The sequence below is a fragment of the Protopterus annectens genome, chromosome 10.part0 (assembly GCF_019279795.1).
Source record: "Protopterus annectens isolate FY-2018-M chromosome 10.part0, PAN1.0, whole genome shotgun sequence".
Taxonomy (NCBI): Eukaryota; Metazoa; Chordata; order Ceratodontiformes; family Protopteridae; genus Protopterus; species Protopterus annectens.
Window position 1 is genome coordinate 439,211,462 of NC_056744.1, and position 23,224 is coordinate 439,234,685.

The 23,224-nt window shown below is 40.1% G+C and overlaps 1 protein-coding gene across 2 annotated transcripts in view; it reads right to left on the bottom strand.

Moving 5' to 3' along the window:
- Positions 1-23,224, bottom strand: part of ARMH1 (armadillo like helical domain containing 1) — an 859,505-nt gene that overhangs the window by 261,088 nt on the left and 575,193 nt on the right. For both annotated transcript variants that reach the window (XM_044085339.1, XM_044085338.1), the window contains exon 7: positions 4,213-4,332. In XM_044085339.1, coding sequence (XP_043941274.1) covers positions 4,213-4,332 — 120 coding nt within the window. The remainder of the gene's footprint in view (positions 1-4,212; positions 4,333-23,224) is intronic.

The window sequence follows — 23,224 nt, forward strand, 5'->3', positions numbered from 1 at the left end:
AGAAGCACTGCTCTTATCGCTAGGACACTGATATCCAAAGTACTCTCTTGTGAGGACCACGTGCCTTGAACACCCTGTCTCAAGTAATGCCCCCCATCCCAACTGGGAGGCATCCATAGTCAAAGTGGCATTTGGGGGAGGAAGGATAACAGGACATCCTTGACTGATCTCCTTGGATTGAATCCACCAAAGAAGAGACTTTCTACAAGCCTGGGACAGTTTTATTGGATGTCTTAAAGAGTGTTGATAAAAGGACCATTGTACTGCTAGGGTCCATTGTAGAATTCTCATGTGGAGGCATGCAGTAGGAATTAAAGTAATTGCAGCAGCCATCGATCCTAAAGCTCTGAGGACAAGTTTTGCTGGTGGAGAAGGAAGAGAAAAAAATGTGCCTGACATACATCTTCAGTGTAAGATTTCTGCTTAGAGGCAGAAGAGCTAAAGAATTGACAGTGTCTAACTGAGCCTCCATGAACTCCAAGACTTGGACTGTTTGAAGTTGTGATTTGTCTATATTGACAGTGATTCCCAGTTAGCGAGATAACTTGAGCAAATAGTCTCTGGTCTTTACTAGCAGATGCGTGGTCAGTGCGGTGAGGAGCCAGTCATCCAAGTAAAGAAACACTCTGAATCCGAGCAGCCTGAGGTGAGCTGCTACAACTGCCATTCATTTGGTGAACACCCTGGAGGCTGTGCTGAGACCGAAGATCAGGGTTCCTATTGATAATGACTGGCTCCCAGCCGGAAGCATAGATATCTTCAAGAGTACCTGTTCATTTTGATGTGATGGTACATATCTTGAACACTAATTGAGCACATCCAGCCATTCTTCTGCAGGAAGGGCAGAATGGATTCTATCGTGACCATCTGGAATGAGACATTCTTTACAAACTGATTTAGATAAATGAGATCCAATATAGGTCTCGGGTCCCCTGTTCTCTTTGGCACTAAAAAAAAACCTTGAGTAAATTCCAGATCCTCTTTGGTCTAGCGGGCCTCCTGGATGAGTCCTTTGTTTAGCAGTTTTTGGATTTCTATAGCTGCAAGCACCATCTGATTGGGTGGAACATAGAGGAGACATTTTCTTTTCTTTAGAGGCAGTTGGGAAAAGGGAATAAAATGTCCTCTGGATATGATCCTGTGCACCCAAAAATCTTTTGTGATGGCTATCTAGGCTTTTAGGTGCAGGGATAAGTGCCCCCCGACTGCCTCCTGAGAGGGACATCGAGGTAACCTTTCAGGAGCACTTGAAATGACCTGTCCAAAAAGGAATCTCGAGATCCTTTATTCTGCAGACCCCCCTCTACCACGTGGGTGACATCTACCATTGTAGCTATTCCCTCCCACCTCTGGGGGAAAAAAATCTCAACATGACTTCTGAAAAGGACCTTGAGACTTCTGGAACCACATCTTTTTCCTACCATATTGATTCCTAGAGAAAGATCTCTGTGGGGTAAAAAAGTGGATTCAGATGGCAGACAAGGTCTTTCCATCCCGTTCACTGCAGGAAAGAGTCTCTTTTATGCTGGATCCAAACAAGGAAAATCCATCCAAAGGAGCATTGATGAATGACGCCTTGAAAGGTTCCACAAATCACACAATTGCATCCAGGCATGTCTCCTTATGGCTATGCCTGAACCAGTGGTCCTTGAGGTAACTTCAGCTGTATGTGAGATTAATCTCATGCAAGCATTTATAATGGATTGTAGGGTGGGCAGTCATGAAGAAAAAGACTTCTGTTTCTCTGTGGACATGGGCTCTTCGTCAAGTCCCTCTATAATCTTGTGAAATGTGCCAGGTAGTTCAGTGAATGTAGGGCAAATTTTGCTGACGCATATACTCCCTTCCCAAATCTGTCCAAAGCCCTAGATTCTCTATTGGAAGGGGGGGGGGTGGACAGAGGCTCTCTGTTCAGCTAGTTCCTTTTTGGTAGCTGCCGTAACAAACATGGCATCTACAGGCACCCCTTTTGTCCAGTACTGTCTATTAGTGGGGGGGGGGGGTGCTCAAAATTTTATCAGGGTGTTTGGGAATTGGTAACACAGAGTCAGGTTCCTTCCATGCTCTGCAGGAGACAAGGTCTATAAGCTCATCAGTGGGGGGGCAACCCAAGACATAGAAGGTCCAGACCTGAAGGCTTCCAAAGACACCAAATCATCCCAGGAAGGGGTTTGGGAAGATCAACCACCTTTCTGGTGAAGGATTTCAAGGGTTTCTCTGAAAGAGATGTCCTCAGGTGGAGCTCTGGGGGACCCTTCCCCTTCATTAAAATCGGTGTTTTCTGTAAGAGATTCCTGCTGGGAATTTAAGTGCCTCCTCTTGCACATCCTCTTCTGAGGGGCCTCTTCAGTGGGATACTCTGGTTAGATATCAGAAGAGGCAGGGAGCTCCTGGGTGGGAACTGGCTGGAAGCTCACTCTGGCTGACTATCCCTGAGGGGCAGGATGAGGCTACTCAGGCACAGGATCCATAGGGGAGCAAGGAATGGATCCAATGGTTAAAGACTTGAGGCTAATCTCGGATGAGAGAAAACCCTCTCCGCCACTTCAAAGGCAGAAGGACCAGGAGAGACCAAGGAGAGACTGCTGAGAGCCGAGGCTCTCAAAGCAGGCAATTCTGAGCCTTCCCCAACCCTCTGCTTTTAAGGGGAGTCGGAGCCAAGCTGTCAAGTGCCGAAGCGCTGAGGGGAAGCGATGGCTCTGAAAACTTTGGAATTGAGGTCTGCCCCTCACATCTGACAACAATGTTTTGGCTCCAAGAACAATCTGGTTTTGAGAGAGTAGGAGCCAGTCAGATCAGGGACATTCTCAGAGTGGAAGAAACAAGAACTTTCGGATCCAATGGCTCAACTGTAGGGATCTTTGAATCCAATGACCCTGAAATGGAAGTCTGGATCAGAGAAGGAGTAACAACAGGTTGAAAAAAAGACTTTACTCTCATGGATCTGATGGGAGACAGAGCTAGCAAGACCCCCATCTGGATCTGTGTCCTGAGGAACTTTCTCATCATCCTGTCCACCTCTGCTTCAGAGATAATTTGGGATGACCTAACAGATGACAAGGTAGAGGGTGGTCTAGATAACCTTTTTGGTGTCTCTTATAAAAATGGAGACTTTAACCTTGGTGATATCAGCTCCAGAGAAAATCTTGGAGCTCGAGGCAGAGGAGATGAGACTAATGGTGGTGTTGGATCTGAGGACTTAGCCACTTTCTTAGGTGGTTCCAACGGAGGTGCAGAGTGAGGAGACTGGGCAGTAGAGCACTTTTCAGAGGGGGTTTTAGCCCCTGATGGAGACGAAGTAGTAGAGGACACTGAGGCCAGAAGGAGACCTTTCAAAATCAACTTATTTCACCTGTCACTAAGAGCTCTAATATTAAAAGCCACACAAATCGAACAAGAAGTGTCCAGATGTGCTGGCCCCAAACAATAAACGCATTCCTTGTTGGCATCAAAATTAGGACTCTTATACCAACAGGAAGTGTACTTTTTGAATCCAGTCGACTTGAACTCTGCCATACTGGAACAAAATAGAAACAACAGCAACACTCAGTAAAGTTGGTTAGGTGTAAGTACTAACGTCACACAAAAGAACTAACAAGCACTAAAAGAAATAAATAGTAATACATAACAACAACATTTTTTTTAGGAAGAAGGAAAGACAGAAATACCAACAATGGTAGATCTTAGAAAAAAGAGAGAGGATGGGGAAAAAAACTACCAGCTACAGCAGATAAAGAATACCAAAAGAACTGGTCTAAAGGGCAAGAGAGATATTAATTAAAGATCAAAAGGTTTTAGATAAAACAGGTACTGAAAAATTCAAGCTTTAAATCACATTCACTAACAACCCTAGCTCGAGAGATTGCAATCCCATCCAAACCTGAAGAGTGGCAAATGAGATCTGAGGTATTGCAGTGGTCAGGGGCATTATGAGTAAGGGAGGAGCTTGGGAGTCAGATCCTAAAGTCTATAGAAGAAAGTGGACGAGTTGGATCTGAACCTGTACATTGAGAAATGAATAAAAATGACTACATCAGATCAAAAGATATGTATACATTGAAATCATACTAAAGAAATGCATACAAAGAAAAAAGATTCTGCAGTGAACTGGAGTGCAAAAACAATTTGGTAACTTATAAGACTTTGTATATTATTAGCATGCATGTCACTTCATACCTGAACAGAATTTTCCATTTTGAGAAAGAAACATACCAGTTAGTATTCCAGGTCTGTTGTTGTCATTGTCCTTTGGAGGTTTTAGCAGTTTTACTAAACCACTTAGCAGAGCTGAGCGGACTTCATACTCCATGAGGTCTTTAATCAGTTCAATTGCTACAAAAAGCAAACAAGGAATATATAGTGATTTCTGTAGTTTTATTTTTTCATTTAACGGTATTTTGCTTCCTTATAGCTATATATTAAATATAATGAGTTCTGTAATTCTAATTTTTGAATTTATTTTTAAAGTTATTCTGTTTCCTTGTAACGACACATCAGTAATCAGGAATAACTTATCTGCACCCTTCTGTCAGCTATTTACTAACAAGACAGTTACTAGTAATATTGTTTCAGTCTTGGGTTCTTCCCTTTCTTTTGTGCTTCTTGCATTACTGTTGAGCAACACCATTTAGCTGGCATGTAATCATGCGTCAGTGTTAAATCCTAAAGCTTCCATATGACTAATGCTTTTAAAAGACCCATTCATGACTAATAATCGCATTAAATATCCTAAAAATACAGACTGTCTTACTGGTACCAAAGTAAGGCAATTGTCTATGATTCTGAAAATCTAGGTTTGACTAGCAGCCTATGTGGCAGAGAACATGGAAGGGATGAGTGTCTTCAGTTAGCCTTTTCTAGTGATAGTGGTTGTGGGGTGAATGGAGTGAAAGTGCTCCAAGCTTCTGTTGCAGCAGTGTCTCCAGTGAAAAATATTGGAATGACAGCAAGAAGTAGCTTAAATAATAAGGATAGTAACAGGCATATTGTAACAACTGCAGGTTTGGTATATCAGGAGCCTCTGTACACCCATCCCCAGGAAACTGGATATAAGAATACAAAAAGACATGGTCTTGAAAGATGAGGCACTACCCTGACTCATCACCATCCTGACTGCTGGGGCAGTTACAGGTTAAGAGAGGGCTATGGGCAGAGATGTGTTATTAGATTTTCAGATGAATTGACCTGAGGCTGTGCCCTGAGACCACTTTTAATTAACTGTCATCAATGCATCTAGTGAACATAGACATGGCTAAGCCTTCCCTTATTACTTATTTCCTACTGAAGTATGGGCGTAACCATTCACTGGCAAACACAAAACAAAGACAGTGACCTCTCATCATTGAAATGGAGGTATGTAAGTCCAGTAGGGCACCTACACAGTTCAAAAAATTAATGTAAGATATTAAAAAAATGAGAATTTAGAAGGAGATGGAGGACAGAAGTAGGCAAATCGCACACAACTTCAGATGGAATTACAATAAAACTCCATTTAATAAATGAATAAATTAAGTATAGAAATCATATCTGCAAATGAAACAAATTCACTAAAATTATTTTTTTTATTCCAAAACAATCTTTTAGTAAAAATCAGTACAATGAGAAAGCAAATCAACAAATCAAACTTCAACAGTACATAAAAATTAAAACAGTTTAAACAAGTCCTATTGATGAATGACTAAAGGTATAGATCAAAGCCTATTGCACTTGAAAATTACCATGGTGATTGGCCTTAAAAGCTTTCCAGCGAACTCATTTCTTTTGCGCTTTACCCTTTTTTCAGAAAAACATGAAAAAAGTTATGTACTCACCATAACTTTCCATCTTTATTGTCCATTTTCATTCTTCCTCAACTGTTGGGTTCAGATCCGACTCTCAGATCCTGCTTGGCCGCTTCTTCCAGCTCGTGGAACACTGAAACTCTCGAGCTATTCCCTTTACCCATAATGCCCTAGTCACCTAACATACCTGCATGTTTTAATTTTCTTTTTCTAGTAACTGATTTTTTTGGCAGCTATTAAAATTAAAATTAATAAGGCCTTACTATGTCTAGGCAGTTTAGATCCTGTGTTCCAGCTCAAAAGAATCATTTCCTTAGTTATAGCCAATTGCTCCTAAAATGTTTCTGTGAGAGTAATTCTGCGGGGAATTTTTAAAATCTGACAGCTCATTACACTCTCAAAATATAAGATTCCAGTTAACTCTTTCTTCCACATCACATCTCCAACATTTGCCATTGATCCAAGGAAAATATTCTAGAGTCTGCCTGGGGTATAAAAATACATATGCTTCCAAGCAAAAATCCTAAACCTACTGGACTTTGCTGCATACGTGGGATCCATACATATGTCCTCCCATTGTTCCCCTGTAAATTGCTTTTGCAGTCTCTTTTCCAAACTTTTATAACCTTCGCTGATTCTTACAGATATCATGCAATATTTATATGTCCTACTAATTATCCCCTTTTCACAGCAGCTTTTGCACTAGAGTCAACTAAAAACTCTTTCAGTTTGGACTTTTCTATCCTTTCTCTTTTTCTATATTCTGCTATCAATAGTTATTTATTTATTTTATTTTACATTTGTTGACCGGGAAAGTCCGACTGGGTATATGCCCATTTTCAGCGGAGGCCTGGGGTGAAAAGCTCCATATATTCAGACATATGAGATATAATATCTGATAAGGAAGGCAGTCTCTACCTTGCAGTCCAAACTTCCTTTTTGCCTCATCCCACTCTATCACATTTTTCCTCTCTAATTATTTGCTCCCAATACTTTGGTCCCTTTGCCAGTTTTCACCAGTAAATTCCAGCCTCTCCCCCCTTGCTTGTGTCTCTATTTGCAGTCATCCCTTTTGTCAAAATTTAATTTTTCCATCTCCAGTGTTGGTTTAGTTCTTTATATACTTTCTGCAACTTTATGAATATAATATTCTGCATGGTTACTACTCTCTTCTAGGAGCTGCACCCAAAATCCCACTCTCTTTTTAAGTCTTGAACCCCCCCTGCTTTATCATCATCCCTTTTCACTTTGAATTATAACCTTCTGCTTGTGTTACGCACATAAGCCTTAACTGTGTAGCACTAATAATCCCTTCAAACCAGTAAATCCTAAACCTTGATCTGTTGGGAGAATCAGATTATCCCACTTAATTCTTATCCTCTTCTCTCCATGATAAACTCCTTCAGCTCTATGTATGCTTTATCTTTAAGGTCAGAATCCTGTGAGGCAAGTTCTCAGCATGCTCATCCATTAATCACTACAAATCTGTATAGGTGGCGAGATGGTTATTTTCCATCTTTTCATTATACGTTTGTTTGCCCCAGCATAAGAAAATTCAGAACATTTATACCACAGGAACTAACTCCACGCAATGATGTATAACCCAATAAAAAATGGCCTGGCAGAGACAGCCCTTGCCAAATGATGTCACGGATGTTCTGAAGAATCACTTTAAAAGCCCCCATAGCTGAACATTCTCAGACTATATGCATATAAGCTCTCAAAAACACAAATCTACACTTCCAACAACTGGAGTGAAAAGCCTGGGTATCTTTGCAGGCATATCAAAATACAAACTGATATTGCCACCTGAAAAATCTGAACTTTCTTGAGTGGGTTGCATATCTAGGGATAGCAATTAATTTTAGTCTGACCTACTTATTTCAGAACTTAAATCCCACCCCACATGAACCTATATTTGTCGAGAGGTTTTTCTCTAAGTGTTAAAAGAATTCTATACAACAGACCAATCATACTCCATAGGAACTCATGATGGCTACTGGTAAAACAAACCATGTTATTCCATGTACTCTTTGAATCATATCCTGGCAAAGATATTTCCATCTATGCCTATATTCCTTGACTTTTGACAATATTTCACCAAAAGTGCATTCTGAAGATGCAGACAAGGTAGCCCTCAGCTGTATCACTACATAACACATCTTGTCAGTACTTTCCAAGAAGGGGAAGTTTTTATTTTGTAAGGAAGGTATATATGGGTCTACCTGACATTGCTTTCACTCCAGAATGCCGACAACCATATCGCCGACACCATATGATCGACATTCGGAATGCCAACAATGCGGAACCAGCTTCTCACTATAGTTTTCCATTCCTGCACTGTAGTGCGATCTCGGAGTTGGTATATTAAAGTTACGGTGGGGGACAGAGCCCCCCATAGGGGGTACAGGGGAGCATCGCCCCCCTGCTAGTAGTTGAAAGGAAATTTTATTTTCCTTTTAAATGGTCTACTTACAATGTAGAGATTTCGGATGTCGGTCATATGGTGTCAGCTATATGGTTGTCGGCATTCTGAAATTTCGGGATTGTGAACTAGATCCATACATATATATATATATATATATATATATATATATATATATATATATATATATATATATATATATTTGTACTTAGGTATTATCGCAACCAGATTTGGCACTGGATTACTGGCTGGTTTCCGATCCTGAAATATTCCCCGTAATGGTTTTAAAAAGTTACATGGTGTGTTTTCTTTAATCGCACAGGCTCTTTTCTGGACTGTTATCAATATAATGTACAAAACCCCTACTGTCGCTGTCTGTTTATGCAGTGTACTGACAGCATGTCGATTATTGCAACTCCGCTCGCTGAACGTTCCTTTCTTCCTGCCAGCAAATGCGGTCAGGTAATGGTTAGACTTACCTTTGGCCATCACAGCTGTGTCATTATTGTACTGTGACTGGTATAATACTCTGTTTTTCTTACTTTAACAGACATGTAGCGTGATACGCAAGTTTCCCAAAAAAAAAAAAAACACTGTTTAGAAGAAATAGTAACTGGGCTTGCTGAGAAATTCCCACCGCAGAGAAACAGAAAGACCTAGTGATAGTGATTGTTGCAACACTACTCAAGACAGTAATCAATGAAGTACTATGTGGTTTTCTCTGAACATGCCAATGCAGAAAACACAGCATGCACTGTTAAAGAAAACCACACCATGTAACATTTTATCATGACATTAACAACATTTTTGTATGGTCAGAACCTGTTCAGTTCATTTAGCATTAAGTTACAGTAACTGGGAAGATGGCATGACAGGCTGCCGCTAGGGAAGTGCATGCATAGACAGCTTCAGTATTTTTTTAATTTTTATTCATAATCCTGCATAAAAGACCCTTCCTTGTCAAAGCAAACACATTGTCTCCCATTTTTAAAACATTACCGGTCACATTTCATTATCGGGAAGCAACCTTTATGATCGCAAAAATCTGGTTGCGATAATACATAAGTACCATTTTTTTTTTTGCTGGGATTTACTTTATACTCTGAATAATTGTCATTGGGATTTACTTTATACTCTGAATACTTGTCACTGATTTTCAAAGGAAATAAGGAAACCAAAAGATCATCAATGTATAAAGCTAATTTATGACTCATTCTCCAAAGTATGTAACCTACCAAGTGTGAGGTCCTTAACATTACTGCCAATAGTTCTAGGTATATTGCAACAATGGGGGGGGCATCCCTATGTAGTACCCCTGTGTATGACTATGGCCTTTGAAAGAACTTTCAATTTTACTTTAGCTGAGAAACCTTTATATTACTGAGATAACATGTTGATGAACTTTTCAGGGAATCCCATCATAGCCAGTGTTTCCTAAAGGAAACTCTACCTGAGTCTATCACATGCTTTATCTCCATTTTAAGCTGGTTAGCAATAAAGGTTGTTGGAAAACTGAAGAATTTTCAATAATCAATGAAACTCCGATAAGATTATCAAATGTGCATATACCACTAATAAAGCCTGTCTGGTCTGAATTAATGAGCTGGAGTAGAACTTTAGCCAACTTTTGTGCCACAACTGCTACAAAGACCTAATAGTAATGGTTTAAAATAGAAGTGGTTCTATGAGAGTAGGAAGGGATCCTTGCCTGACTTAGATAAAACCACCATAATTGATTCATTCAAAGAGGAGGGAGGGACTCCATTTTCTAAAATTTTATTTGCTAATACAAGAAAGTTAGCTATAAACTTCCCTCCACCCCCTTTATATATTTACAGAAGTATAGCGTCTTGCCTCAGCATCTTGCCTCCAGACAATCACCTCTGGTGCAGTCCTGGGGAGCATTAGGTTCTCAGCATTTATATCCCTCACTGTTTTTTAATATCATCAAGGGAAGAGTAGGATTCATCCCCTCTTGAATAATGTCCTGAATAATACTTTATAAAGACTGCCATGTTATCCTCTGCTCATATCCCTGATCTGTTGGACTTGACGTTCCACCTCTTGCTTATGAATCTGTAAGGCTAAATACCCACATCACCAGCACCCTCCCTCACCTACAGCTCATCTCCTCATCTATCTTTCATATCCTACATAGACACCTTTTCAAGATTAACATATCTCCAATCACCTCCCATACTTCCATTCCAAAACCAAGAAGGACTGGTACCTTACACCCCCTCACATACATTATTACTTTCCTTGAAACCATACCTCTTAACTGTACAGATTTTTGCAGAATGTCCAGATTTTTGCCTCATATCTTTGGTCTGTTCCTCGTAAAAATTGATGATCTAAGGCCTGAAGTCACTAAATAATGACATGCATTTGGGTTTCAGACTTCATATCTTTCAGAAAAAATGCATGCTAACACAAATCCTGTTATTCTAGCAACTTTCTAAGTTTATAAGAGCAATATTTAAAAATTGTCCCTATTTTTATGTCTTTTTCCAACCATTTTGTCAGGCTTTGTCCAGACTTCTTGTGCTAAGAGGTTGAGAGGTATGATTGAAACTTCCCCTAGGTGGGGACATCCACCCCAACCCAGGACCTCTAGCCCCTGCCTCTCTCAATGATACATCTCACCAGTCCTCCTCCCTACCCCCCCTCCCTTCCTTCCTTAAATCATTACATATTCTCTCCTTAAACAGCCAAAGCCTAGTAAACAAAATCACAGAGCTTCATTCCTGGATTGCCAACATCTCCTCCCATATCTTAACTCTATCTGTAACCAAGCTGAAACCCCATCTCTCAAATGCAGAAATCTTACCTCCACACTATAACATTTTCCACTCCGACAGAACCAATAAGACGGGTGGAGGTGTTGCCATCTTTTATACCAAATAACTTATTCTCTCTCCACTCTCAATTTCTATACCCAACTTTGAGCCTGCAGAACTTCTTATCATTAATTGTCATCTAAATCCACATAAAATATTTGCCATAGCCTCCATCTACACACCTCCCGGAAACAATATCCCCATCCTCAAGAACATTCTCTCCTGGCTTGCTCACCATATTCCATATGAAACCATTCTTCTTAACAACGTTAACATTGATTGGGCCAAACTTTCTACTTCATCTCCTAGTCATAGTCTCAACCTTTATGGCTTCCACCAACTCATATCCTCCCTTACTCATACTAACAAAAACTCCACCTCTAGACCTACCCTGGATTGGATTCTTACCTCAGATCCCAACCTTTATCATAACCCTGGCATACTTCTTAACTCTCTTAGTGACCATTCCCCGTACTTTAAACATAGATTTTTCAAACATACTCGTAAAGACCACCTCTATAGAGATTGTCATAAACTCAACCAATTCAACCCAGATACTTTTAATTCCACATTGTCTAATGTAAAATGGTCCTTCCTTCAACACCTACTTCTCAACAAGGCCATAACATATTTTAATAAAATATTCCTAGACATACTTAACTCCATGGGTACTTATCAGGAAAATCAGAATAAAAGCTAACTTGGTCCCCTGGCTCACAAAACATACCCACTCCATTATACATAAAAGAGACAGTATCGGGAAAGCCTCAGCCAAAAATAAGTCCCCTGTTCTACTTCAAATATATAAGGAGCTCAGAAACCTGTCCAAAAAACTTAACAATGACAAGAAAAAAAAATTCTTCTGTCGCAACCAATGCAACCCACATAAAAATCCAATAAAATTTTGGAGTTCCATTAATCATCTTCTTTATCCTGGTAATCCTCCAACTCCCAACCCCTTCCCACAGAATACTGCTACTGAAACTGCTACTATCCTTAACTATTTCATTGAAACAATCCAAAAAATGTACACAAAATAATAATACATCATCTTCCCCTCATTTATCCCCCAACTTAACTCCTCTCGATACACAAAATAGTAATACTTCCACTACCCCCCTTCATCCCCAAACATGACACCCTTCAATACCTTCTCATTCAAACCTGTCCTCACCTCCTTCATCAAATCTCTCCTTTCCAAACTCAAAACTTGCTCCCCCTTTGCTGATAAACTGCCTGCCTTCTTTCTTAAAACTGCTGCAGAATCTATTGCCTACCCCATCTCCATACTCATAAATCATTCCATTACTGATGCCTGTGTCCCGGATATATGGAAATCCTTCTACACTACTCATCTTCATAAAGGCGGAAACTCTACCTGTCCATCTAATTGTAGGCCCATTGCCATCTTGTCTCCAGTTTCCAAAATTCTGGAAAAGTGTATTCACACCCAGTTACTGAAACACCTGCTTGATAATAACCTACTTACATCTACCCAACATGGCTTTAGACCCCACCACAGCACTTCCACTGCACTACTTTCTTTCACCCATACAGAAGCTGAGGCCCAGGACAACAACATGTTAGTCTCCTGTTTATTTCTTGATCTCTCTAAAGCTTTCAACACTGTCTCTCACTCTAAACGTCTAACTAAACTTTCCAACCTCCAGCTCTCCACTTCCTCCTTAAACTGGTTCTCAAGTTACCTCACCAATAGGCAACAATCCATTTGCTGTCAAACTGTCTTCTCCCCCTTCCAACCTGTCAACACTGGTGTTCCACAAGATCCATCTTAGGTCCCCTCTTGTTCAATATTTCACTAACAATCTACATTCTGTCTGTAACCTCACAACACTCCTTCAATATGGTGATGATTCTACTCTTATTACCACTGCCCATATCATCCCTGATCTCTTCTCTAACTCAGAACTCATTTTCTTCAGTCAAAACATGGCTCTCTGACAACCAACTCATACTTAATCCTAAAAAACTAAACTCCTTCTCTTCCTTCCTAAAACACTGGCACATCACAAATCCTCCTTTTCCATCATCTTTCCCAACAATACCATCATTAAACCTGAACCCCATACCAAACTACTAGGCATTATTATTGATGATGAATTAAGTATGATGTACACATCCAACAGTGTATACAGAAAACACACCAGAAACTTGGTCTACTCTATTGTAATCAGAAATTCCTTACAGCTTCCTCGAAAACATCCCTAGCCCAGTCTCTTCTATTACCTTGTCTTTTGTATGCAGCCCCTATTCTCACAAATACTCAAACTACTCTACTCTCCAAACTTGAACAAACATAATAAAATTGCCAGATTTGCCACTAGTCTCCCTTATAATCCCCATCACTGTCTCGCCCTTAAAGCACTACAATGGCCCGAATTCTCTAACCAACTATTACTTCAGCAACCATACATTACCCACTTCATTCTGAATGACCCCTGTTCCTGCCCCTCCATCTCTAATCTTGTATCTTATTACACCCTCTGTCATTGCCTTCACACAACCGACAAACTCCTCCTTGATATCTGCAAACCTAACAAGAATATTGGAAAATCCCTCTATAAGTACTCTGTAGCCCATGCCTGGAACACAGTTCTCCTTAATATAAGACAGACCTCCCAAAAATACCTGTTTAAACATGAACTTAAACACTATCTACAAAACCTTGGTCCTGCCCATGTCTAACCCCCACATGACAACTCTATCATTTTAGTCAACTTTTACTCATCTACTCTATATCACCCCCTTATTTCTCATTTTCTCTCTGTCTTGTAATTCTATATAATTTTTTTCTGGATTTTAAATTCAATATGTATTCCTGGATTTAAAACATAATATTGTATCAGCACCATGTCTCTTTCTATTAAATACTTTAAGTGTATCTCAAATCTTGCACCAATTCTGTAATCTTATTTTTACTTTTATTTATTATTCTCTTTTATAGTATGAAATTATGTTAGCTGTTGCTAATATTCCTCATGTTATGTCTTCTGTACAATTGTTCATTTTTGTTACGCTTCTAATTTTTATAAGATTGTGAACTAATTGGAGCTTTTCTCCTCGGGTCTTCACTGAAAATGGGTCTTTGGCTCAGTTAGACTAACCCTGTTAACAAATATCAATAAATAAATAAAATTTGCTGTTAGTGGGTGAAAGCTCAAATCCTCTTAATTTCAATGATTTATGTGCCAGTTATGCTTTGTATGTTAAATATCGGTTATTTTTTTCTGATTCCCTGCATCTTACATACCTTACATGAGTCTACAGCCTTTGCTTTGTGTTGCACCTCTGAGAGGTCTTCCAGAAGGGTTTGCAGTGCAGCTCTGTACTGGCTATGTACCACATCTGTATAGGTTTTAAGGTCAACAGCAAGGAAGAACATAAAACAGTTCCAATCCTTTGTCACTTGTTCATGTTCCAAACAAGTAATTTTTTTCCAGCTGGCAAATAACATTCTCCTGACACTCCAAACAACTGCCCTTAAAGAGAAAAATATTTACTGTCCAGTGTCTGGATACCATCACCCCAACATCATAAAAGAAAATCTCAGAGACGCATGGTCTGTGAAGAGAGCAGGTGCTGTAGTCAAGGTAGACACCATGTAATCATGTTTATTAAATGTCATCAAGACACCATGTAATCATGTTTATTAAATGTCATCACCCTGTCAATCTTGAAATTGTTTTAAAACATGGTGAAATGTAAGTAAAAACTTTGCTCAGAAGCCCTAAGAGGTTATACTTGTCCACTATCCCATGCATAAAACTGTATTTATTAAATGTTTTAGCCACAGATGACAAAAGCTTGGTTCTAGGGCCAACAGAAACATCTGAAGGAGATGAGTCCAAGTTCCAGACTCCAGCCCCAGTTACTACTGCTTCCTGGTAGGCCACCAAATGTCAGTCAGTTCTGCCGTTACTAGTCAGGATGTGCTTGGTGTAATATACACAGTACTGGCAGTAATCATTTGCTCATGAAGGATTTCCTTTACTGTAACAAGCCTTCCTTCAGGGTCACTGACATACTTTAGTAACTGAAAACTCAAAACCATATCAATGTCGCTAGACTTCTTTTGCATCCAAAGGGATAGGATAAATAATATCCCCTACAGTATATTCACCCGGTAAGTGTTCCACATCCAAAATTGGGTTTCCTGTATTAGGGTAAATTATACTTAAACCTAATTATGTACACAAAAACCCATCTTTTATTAATATCTGTGACACCATTTACATTCCAGAGTATTATTGTAAAATTAGCCATACTCAGCACAATTATTAGCTTTTCTGCCTTGTTCAAACCACATGACCCCCCCTGCTGTTTAATACAGAGAAGAAATTATAGTTGTGTAAATAAACTTACCATAACAGTAGATAGTCTAAATGGATAACCATTGCAGTAGCCTAAGCTATATGGGTTTGTCTCAGCTATACCAGAAAGCTTCTAAAAGCTTTGGATGCCTTCCTGGCACTTCCCCAACGAAGAGTGCTAGAATCACTCAATATAAAAGTCTTCAGAGCACTTCCTTGCCTTGGATGAAAGCACAGAGCCCAGAATATGTATCCTAGGAAACAAAAATAATGGGGTAATCCAAAAACAAATCCAAACGTAAACTTGAAAAAGACGTTGACACAAACACCAAGTCTCCAACACGTACTCACAATAAATTTGTGTTCTATGTGTTCGAGACTTGGTGTTTGTGTCAACGTCTTTTTCAAACAAAAATAATGAATTATATACACAGCTCCATTATGTTCACAATGAATCAGCATTGTAGTTGCCTAGGCTATGTGGTAAATTACCATAGCTTAGATAGGCATAACAATAAAAGTGTGTGTGTGTGGGGGGTGCACTACCAAAGATTCCAAGAGTCCGGGAGAATGGTCATAGCTGGACTTGAAAGAAGAATCCAATTTGCAATGATTTGATTTGTAAAGCTATGCACTGAGGATCAAGTTGCTTCCTCCTCTGGAATGCTGCTAGACTCCACCCCTTTTCAGAAAGCCACAAAAGTCAATGCCCATGTTGAGTGACATGTGACCCTGCCTGGAAGTGGTTTGTGGTGAGCACAACAAAAAGTAATAGCAACAGAAAACTACAAAGAAAAGGTAACTTTGACACTGGTTGCTCTTTCCTTTTACTTTCACAGGAGTCAGACAGCTGGTCATCTTTCCTGAAAGGTCATGTTTTGTCTAGGTAGTACCAGAGCTGTCTGTGAACATCCAGAGAGTGAAAGATCCTTTATCTTTTGTTCCTAGATTAAGGAAAGAAAACTGGGATTTTAATGGCCTGGCTTAAAGTAAAGAAAATTTGTTCTCATGGAAAGCCTGTCCTCATGAAAAATGACATACAGTCGACTTACGACAGGTGCTTGTAATTCAGATACTCTCCTAGTAGATGTCAGAGCAATAAGTAAGACAGTCTTCCATGTTAAGACCCTTAAATCTGCCCAATGAGCTGGTGCAAGCTTTTCAAGCACAAAATTAAGATCTCAAGGAGGAGCCACTTGGTGGTATGCAAGATCCATTCTAAAAAGTGTTTTACTTGAGCATTGTTAGAAAGGGAGGCTCTACCGGCAGACAAGCAGAAATGGCTAACAAATGTACCTTTATAAAGATTATGACAAACTATTGGACAATAACTCACACAAATAAAGAACCAGAGGCTTTCAGACGAGATGAGGATCTTGGTTCCAATGTTTTCAACTTACTTATATATAATTTTCCAGTAGCAGGCTTTCTCATCTCCTTTAGTACCTATTGCACATACTCAGAAAACACACATTTGTAACACAAGCATCTTATATAGATCATGTTGATATTCACAAATGGCATATAATTATTTACACAATTCCAGACAGCTATGTTGGCAGTATCTCCCTTTGTTACACTTTTAGATAAATCATGTTAATATTCGCAAATGGCATATAATTATTTACAAAATTCCAGCTAGCTGGGCTAGCAGTATCTCCTTTCGTCATAATGGGAATTAAAATGCCCCTGATTTCCACACCTGTCTGCTAGGAATCCTGGAACATAATTTCTTTAGTTGTCACTTCTGAAAGGAGGCAAACAGATCAACCTGTGGTACTCCAACAGATGAATCAATTCCTGGAAGACCCCCAGATGAAGTTTCCACATGTAGGAAGTCTATCCTGGTCCTGCTGAGCTTGTCCACAAAAAGATTTTCTACTGATGGAATCTATGAAACCTGTAAAGTCAGACTGAGCTAAATTGCTAGCTCCCAGAACATCATTGCTAGTCTGCAAAGGGGGTAGGATCTGGTACCCCATTGTTTATGTACCACATCGCTGTGGTGTTGTCTGTGGACACTAGCAGAGGTCATGGGGACTAGAGATGATTCAAGGCTTTCAAAGCATTGATAACAACCAACATCTCCCTGACATTTATGTCCTTCTGTCTGTCTACAGGATCCCACAAAGCTTTCATTTTTATTCCCGTTGGAACTTCTCCCCATGTCAGATCTGAAGTGTCTGTGGTAACTGAATAGAGTGGGGACAGGAGAGAAAGGTGACCTGGATTGCAGGCAGTCTGGTCAACTCACCATCTAGTCTTCCTTCTCACAAATTCCAAAACTCGAATCTGAAAAGACAAAGGATGTAGCTGTTGATTCCAGGCTGATCTGAGATACTATTGTATTTTCCTCATGTGTAGTCTGGCAAAGGGTAGCATGATAATAATAGATGCCATTCTGAGAAACTCCCTTTTATATTTAAATTGATGAAACTCAGGAAGAACTGTTGGAACATTTCTACTTTGTTTGGAGGGGGAAAAGCTTTTCTCTTGTTGCAGTCCAACAAACATCCCAGGAATACAATCTTGTGAAAAGGAATGAGAGAAGACTTCTGCCAATTGATTTGAAATCGCAGATTAAGTAGCAGTTCCTAGACAGTTGTCAAAGACACATGACAGCTGAAAAAAGAGCCTGCAAAAATGAGACAGTCATCTTAATATGGGAAAATATGAGTGCCTTGGAGTCTGCACTGAGATATGACTTGAGCCTGGTATTTTGTAAGCACCCTTTGTGCAGTGGATAGTCCAAAGGGTAAAACTGAGAACTGTTAATGTAAGTAAGATACAGCAGATCTTAAGAAAAGCCTGAACTGTTTGGTAATAGGAATGTGGTAAAAGGTGTCCTTTAGGTCTAGTTTTAACATGTAAAATAGAGTTGGAATCAAAGGTACAAAATTCTAAAGTGACAACATCTTGAACTTCAAAATACTGACATGAAGACTGGATCCAGTACTAGTCTCCATGATCCTTCTGGCTTGGGAACAAGAAAAATCCTTGAATAATACACTTTGCTTAGAAGACTGGCTGGCACTGGTTCTATTTCTCTCTAGGATGCCATGTTGCACAAACAGTTCCTTAAGCAAAAGGGAATTCCCTGGGGAAAAGGAGGATTCTCATTGCCAGGAGTAATTTAGTTGAACCACTCAGAGAACCCAATGGTCTAGAATTATCTGAAGCCAAAAGGGCAGTTGAAGTCTCAGGAAAATAGAGACATTCACACTGTTCCCATTGAAAAAACTTCACTCATATTAGATAAGATTTCTGAAGAGGAGATTTGTTCCTTAAGGATTTCTGAAGGATTGCATTCTTCAGAATCTGAAAGTTCAAATTGAGTAGAATGCTCAGAAGTATCCTCTCCCTGTAAGGCTTCACTTCTGACTGGAAAACCCTGTCAGGTTTGAGAAGGACATATTTTCTCTTCCTGCTTGAGAACTGATTGCAAAAGCCAATAAGTCTGCTCCATTTGTAGTGATAGAGACAGGTCAACAGTTTTTTTATTAACCATTGTCTTCCCAGTCTGTCAGACCCCTTAAGTATACTGGTCTCAGCTTCTACAACCCCTCCCAGCCAAGTGAAGACCTGTCACTAGCCCCTTCCTCCGTTAGCAACAAATTGGGTTGTCCCTGACACAGAGCTTTTCTACAGTCACCAATGACCTGGCAATCCCCAATTTTGATTGCTGCAGCTGCTACAAAAAGAGGATGAGGGGGAAAAAGGTTGGTAGTTTAAGGAATATCGATCAGCTACAGCAGCTATAGCAGAGATACCCACCAATGACTGAGGCAATGAAGGAGTCAGAATTACCTTACAAGACTCCTTTGAAAATTTCTTCTTTTTGTGCCTTAAGGAAGGCAATACCAAGGAGACCATTTGGTGCTTCAGTGGTAAGCTGAGAAGGAAGAATCCGAAAATGGCTAGTGTAGCCTAGAGGTCCCATTACTTATACAAGTGAGAATAATAAGGAGTTCAGGGTTAAGTACACTGATAATATCTCACAAGCATAATATCCTTTCCCAAACAATCTTAACAGTAATTTAAGAAAGGATTTTAGTTATAAAATAAAACTTTTCCTCTCAACAAGTTCATTCAAGCACTGAGAACACATGCAGTCCAATAAACATGTCCAGTGCTGTACTTTGTTTCTTTTGTTTCTAAAAACACACACACACACACACACACACACACACACACACACACACACACACACACACACACACACACACACACACACACAAATACTTAAAATTTTAATCCGAGTTTTCCATAAAATTATAAGGAAGGCTTTCCCAACAGATGGCCCAACAAATGAAATGCTCACTTCAGCACCAAAAAAGCTATGAAGCTTTTGACAATCCACCTACCTTTTATATGCAGTACTCCCTGCACTCCTGGCAGGAAGAATGCTGTGAAGGCACTCAAAGCTTTTGGAAGCTAACAGGTACAGGTGGGGTAAACTCACATAGCTTAGGCTACAGCACTGGTGATTCATTGTAAGCAGCCTTTATTCCCTCACAATTCAACATGTGTTTTATTTAAAGTACCCCATTTTCTGAAAAAAATATTTTCAGAAAACTAATAAATAACCATTGGAAACAAGAACTACAAAGTGCAGATTTTGCAGAAACTATATACAAGTAGTAGCAGAAGCACTCTAAAAGGTAGAAATCGGGCAGAAAGTGACTCACAGCCACTTTTAGAAGTGACTTTGTGGTAACCACTCCCATGCTGCCCCAAACTACAACTGTATTAAACCCCAAATTAACTAATTAGAGCAGTTACACAGGTTTATAATTTCTAATTAACAAATTAGCTATTACAAACCTGATTAACTGCTCGGAGACTCCTTGTTGGTCCAGTCACAGTGACACAGAGAATATGGGGGGGTCCTGGGTTTAATTTAAACATGGGTCAGAGTTCTCCTTTCCTGCTCAGTTGCTAATATAATACTAGGTTCATTGTTTGTACTGCATTCGAGAGTCTATATTAAAAATCACCGAACGCTTAAAAAAGCGAATGGTGATTGATCGAACCTATGCAAGCAAAAGCTTACAATGTCGAAGTGTCAGAACAGTGATTTCTTTCCAAGGGGAAAAAAAATCACTGTTCCAACAAAAAAAAAAAAATAAATAAAAATTAATTTCAAACATTACATTAAGTGGGGGGCTTTGCTCCCACACCCCCCTACTTAAATATACCAACTCCGAGACCACACTACAGTGCCGAAAACGGCAAAGTACCAAAGCGGCCAAGCAAATTCTTTCCCAGGGAAAGAATTTGCCTAACAGCCACTTCGATATTTTCCATTTCCCCCATAAGCCTGACTAGCTTGGTCTGCAAAGCTATGGAAAGGATCATCATGGACCTCATAAATAAAGATATTGGGGACCTACAGACACTGGATCCTACCCTGTTCGGCTTTGTTAAGGGCAGATCCTGCCTCTTAAACCTGGTTGATTTCTTTGAAACAGTCTCCAAGGCCATTGACGAGGGGAAGGTGGTCCACACAGCCTACCTGGACCTCGCAAAAGCCTTCGATACAATACCCCACTCGGGCATTATAGATAAGCTCACCAGCTTAAATATAAACCCCTATGTCACTAGATGGATTGCAAACTGGCTCAAGGACAGAACACACATGGTTAGAATTGCTGGAGCCATGTCAGACTCCAAACCAGTTACAAGTGGTGTCCCACAAGGCTCAGTCCTGGGACCTCTCTTGTTCGGTATATATATTTCTCGGAGGTACAGGCCAACACGGAAGGACTGTGGCTGACCAAGTTCGCAGATGACTGAAAACTGAGCGCCATAATCGACTCTCCAGCCGACACAAGCATCCTCCAAAAGGGCCTCATAGAAACAGACAACTGGTGCCAGAGCCATGGCCTCAAGCTAAATGCCAAAAGTGTATAGTCATCCCTTTGGCAAAACAAAGTGCCCACAAATTACCACATAGGTGGTAATCCATTAAGTACAGAAGAAGTAATTAGGGACCTGGGGACCCAAGTTGATAGCAATCTCTCATTTGACAAACACATGGCCAAAGTGGTTAGAAAAACATTTTATATAGCCCACCTAATCATGAAGGGATTCACATCTAGATCAGGGGAGGTCATCGTGCCTCTTTACTCATCCCTCATCAGGCCCACAATTGAGTACAATGCCCCTTTTGGGATGTACCTTACCAGACACCTGCAGCAACTGGAAAGACCCCAAAAGTACCTCACCAAGAGGATCAAAGTGCTCAAACAGATGCCATATGCTGCCCGGTTAAAGAAACTCCAGCTCTACTCAGTGGCATACCGCCTGTTCAGAGGCGACCTGTGCCTGACGTATAAAGCCATATCCAACCTGGAATTAATGGACATGCTGCACCTCAGAAAATCCAAATCCCATCGAGCTACGTGCTCGAGAGACTTGAACCTCAGCACTGAAATAAATAGGACATGCTGGAGGGACAGATTCATAACCCAGAGGCTCCCTTCACTCTGGAATAAAATCCCAGTCCAGGTTAGGCAGAGTCCCTCACTGACTCTCTTCAAGAGGAATCTTGATGAGTGGATGGGAGATCGTAGGTTTACCCCGGGTATCACTTCTGTGTCACTGTTAGACAGAGGCACAGTATACTAACCTCGAAAAAGGGCATAGCAAAATAAATTTAAAATGGGTGGCGAAAGCCAAACACATTCTGGCTAGGCTTATAAATGCCCTAGGCAGATAGCCTAGTATGAACCTATGACCAAGATCTTCGGTCTTCTAATATAGACCCGCATTGGATGCTTGTGTGTTCAGAATCACCTTCACTGTGGTTTCCTAGCTGAAAGGAGAAACTGCTCTTGGGGAAAATGAGGCATACAACTTGTAAGAAACTCTGTGTTGGTCCAGTGGCAGTGACAACTACAGGGAATGCAGGGAATCCTGGGGCAAACCTCAGACAAGGGTAGAGTTTTCCTTTCCTGTTCAGTTGACTATGAGGTAAGAGTTGAATTGGGCATCTGTTTCTGAGTTAGAGATGATACAGCAAGGGTTAGGGACATTATTATATCCAGGGTGTAATATTTTTAATGGAGGACCAATATTTTTTAGGATTACGTTTATGACTGTTTTGAGGATCAAGCTAATATTATTTCCCATCTATATTGACTTTTTTTGGTGTGATTATGGAGTTCTTTGTAGGTTTTGAGGAGATTTTTCTATTTTTCACTTCCTCCATGCCTTATCTCTATTATGAATGAGTGTTCTTCTGTGACTAGAAAGCAAGGAGGCATAGTTGGCCTTTATTCTTTTCCCATTCCTGGTTGGTGGTGCCTTCTTTCGTTTCTTGGTTGTTTTTGCACCATTGGTCCCTGCTTTTGGTTATCACTTTATTCTTTTCATCCCTTAGGGGAAAAGGTGTTTAGCATATTCAAGAATATAGTATTGAATTTATTCCCTGCCTCGCCCACAAGTAATGTTTTGACATTAGACCAGTTAAAGGATTTTAGGGTGTCGGGAAGGTTGGTTCAAAAGGTACAACCACCCTAGCAGCTTGTATATGGTGCAAAAACTGGAAATCACCAAAGTCTATAATTTTACTTTTTCATGGAGAAAAAGTAAACTGCAGTTTTCAGGAGCTTTTCAGCTGCTTTTCCATTTTTAAGTGCTGATCCTGGTTGATCTCCCTACCCGTTTCAAATCACTAGAATCATGTATGTCCTCATCCTTACATTTGACATAAGGGATGGGCCTCAGATTCCACCCTAAAGCATTGGGAAGACTTATGACTGGGGCACTGGGTGAGCAGTATAAGCCTATTGGTGGGTCTTCAACACCCAAATTCAAAATTAGAAAGGATTGTGCATGAGCTGC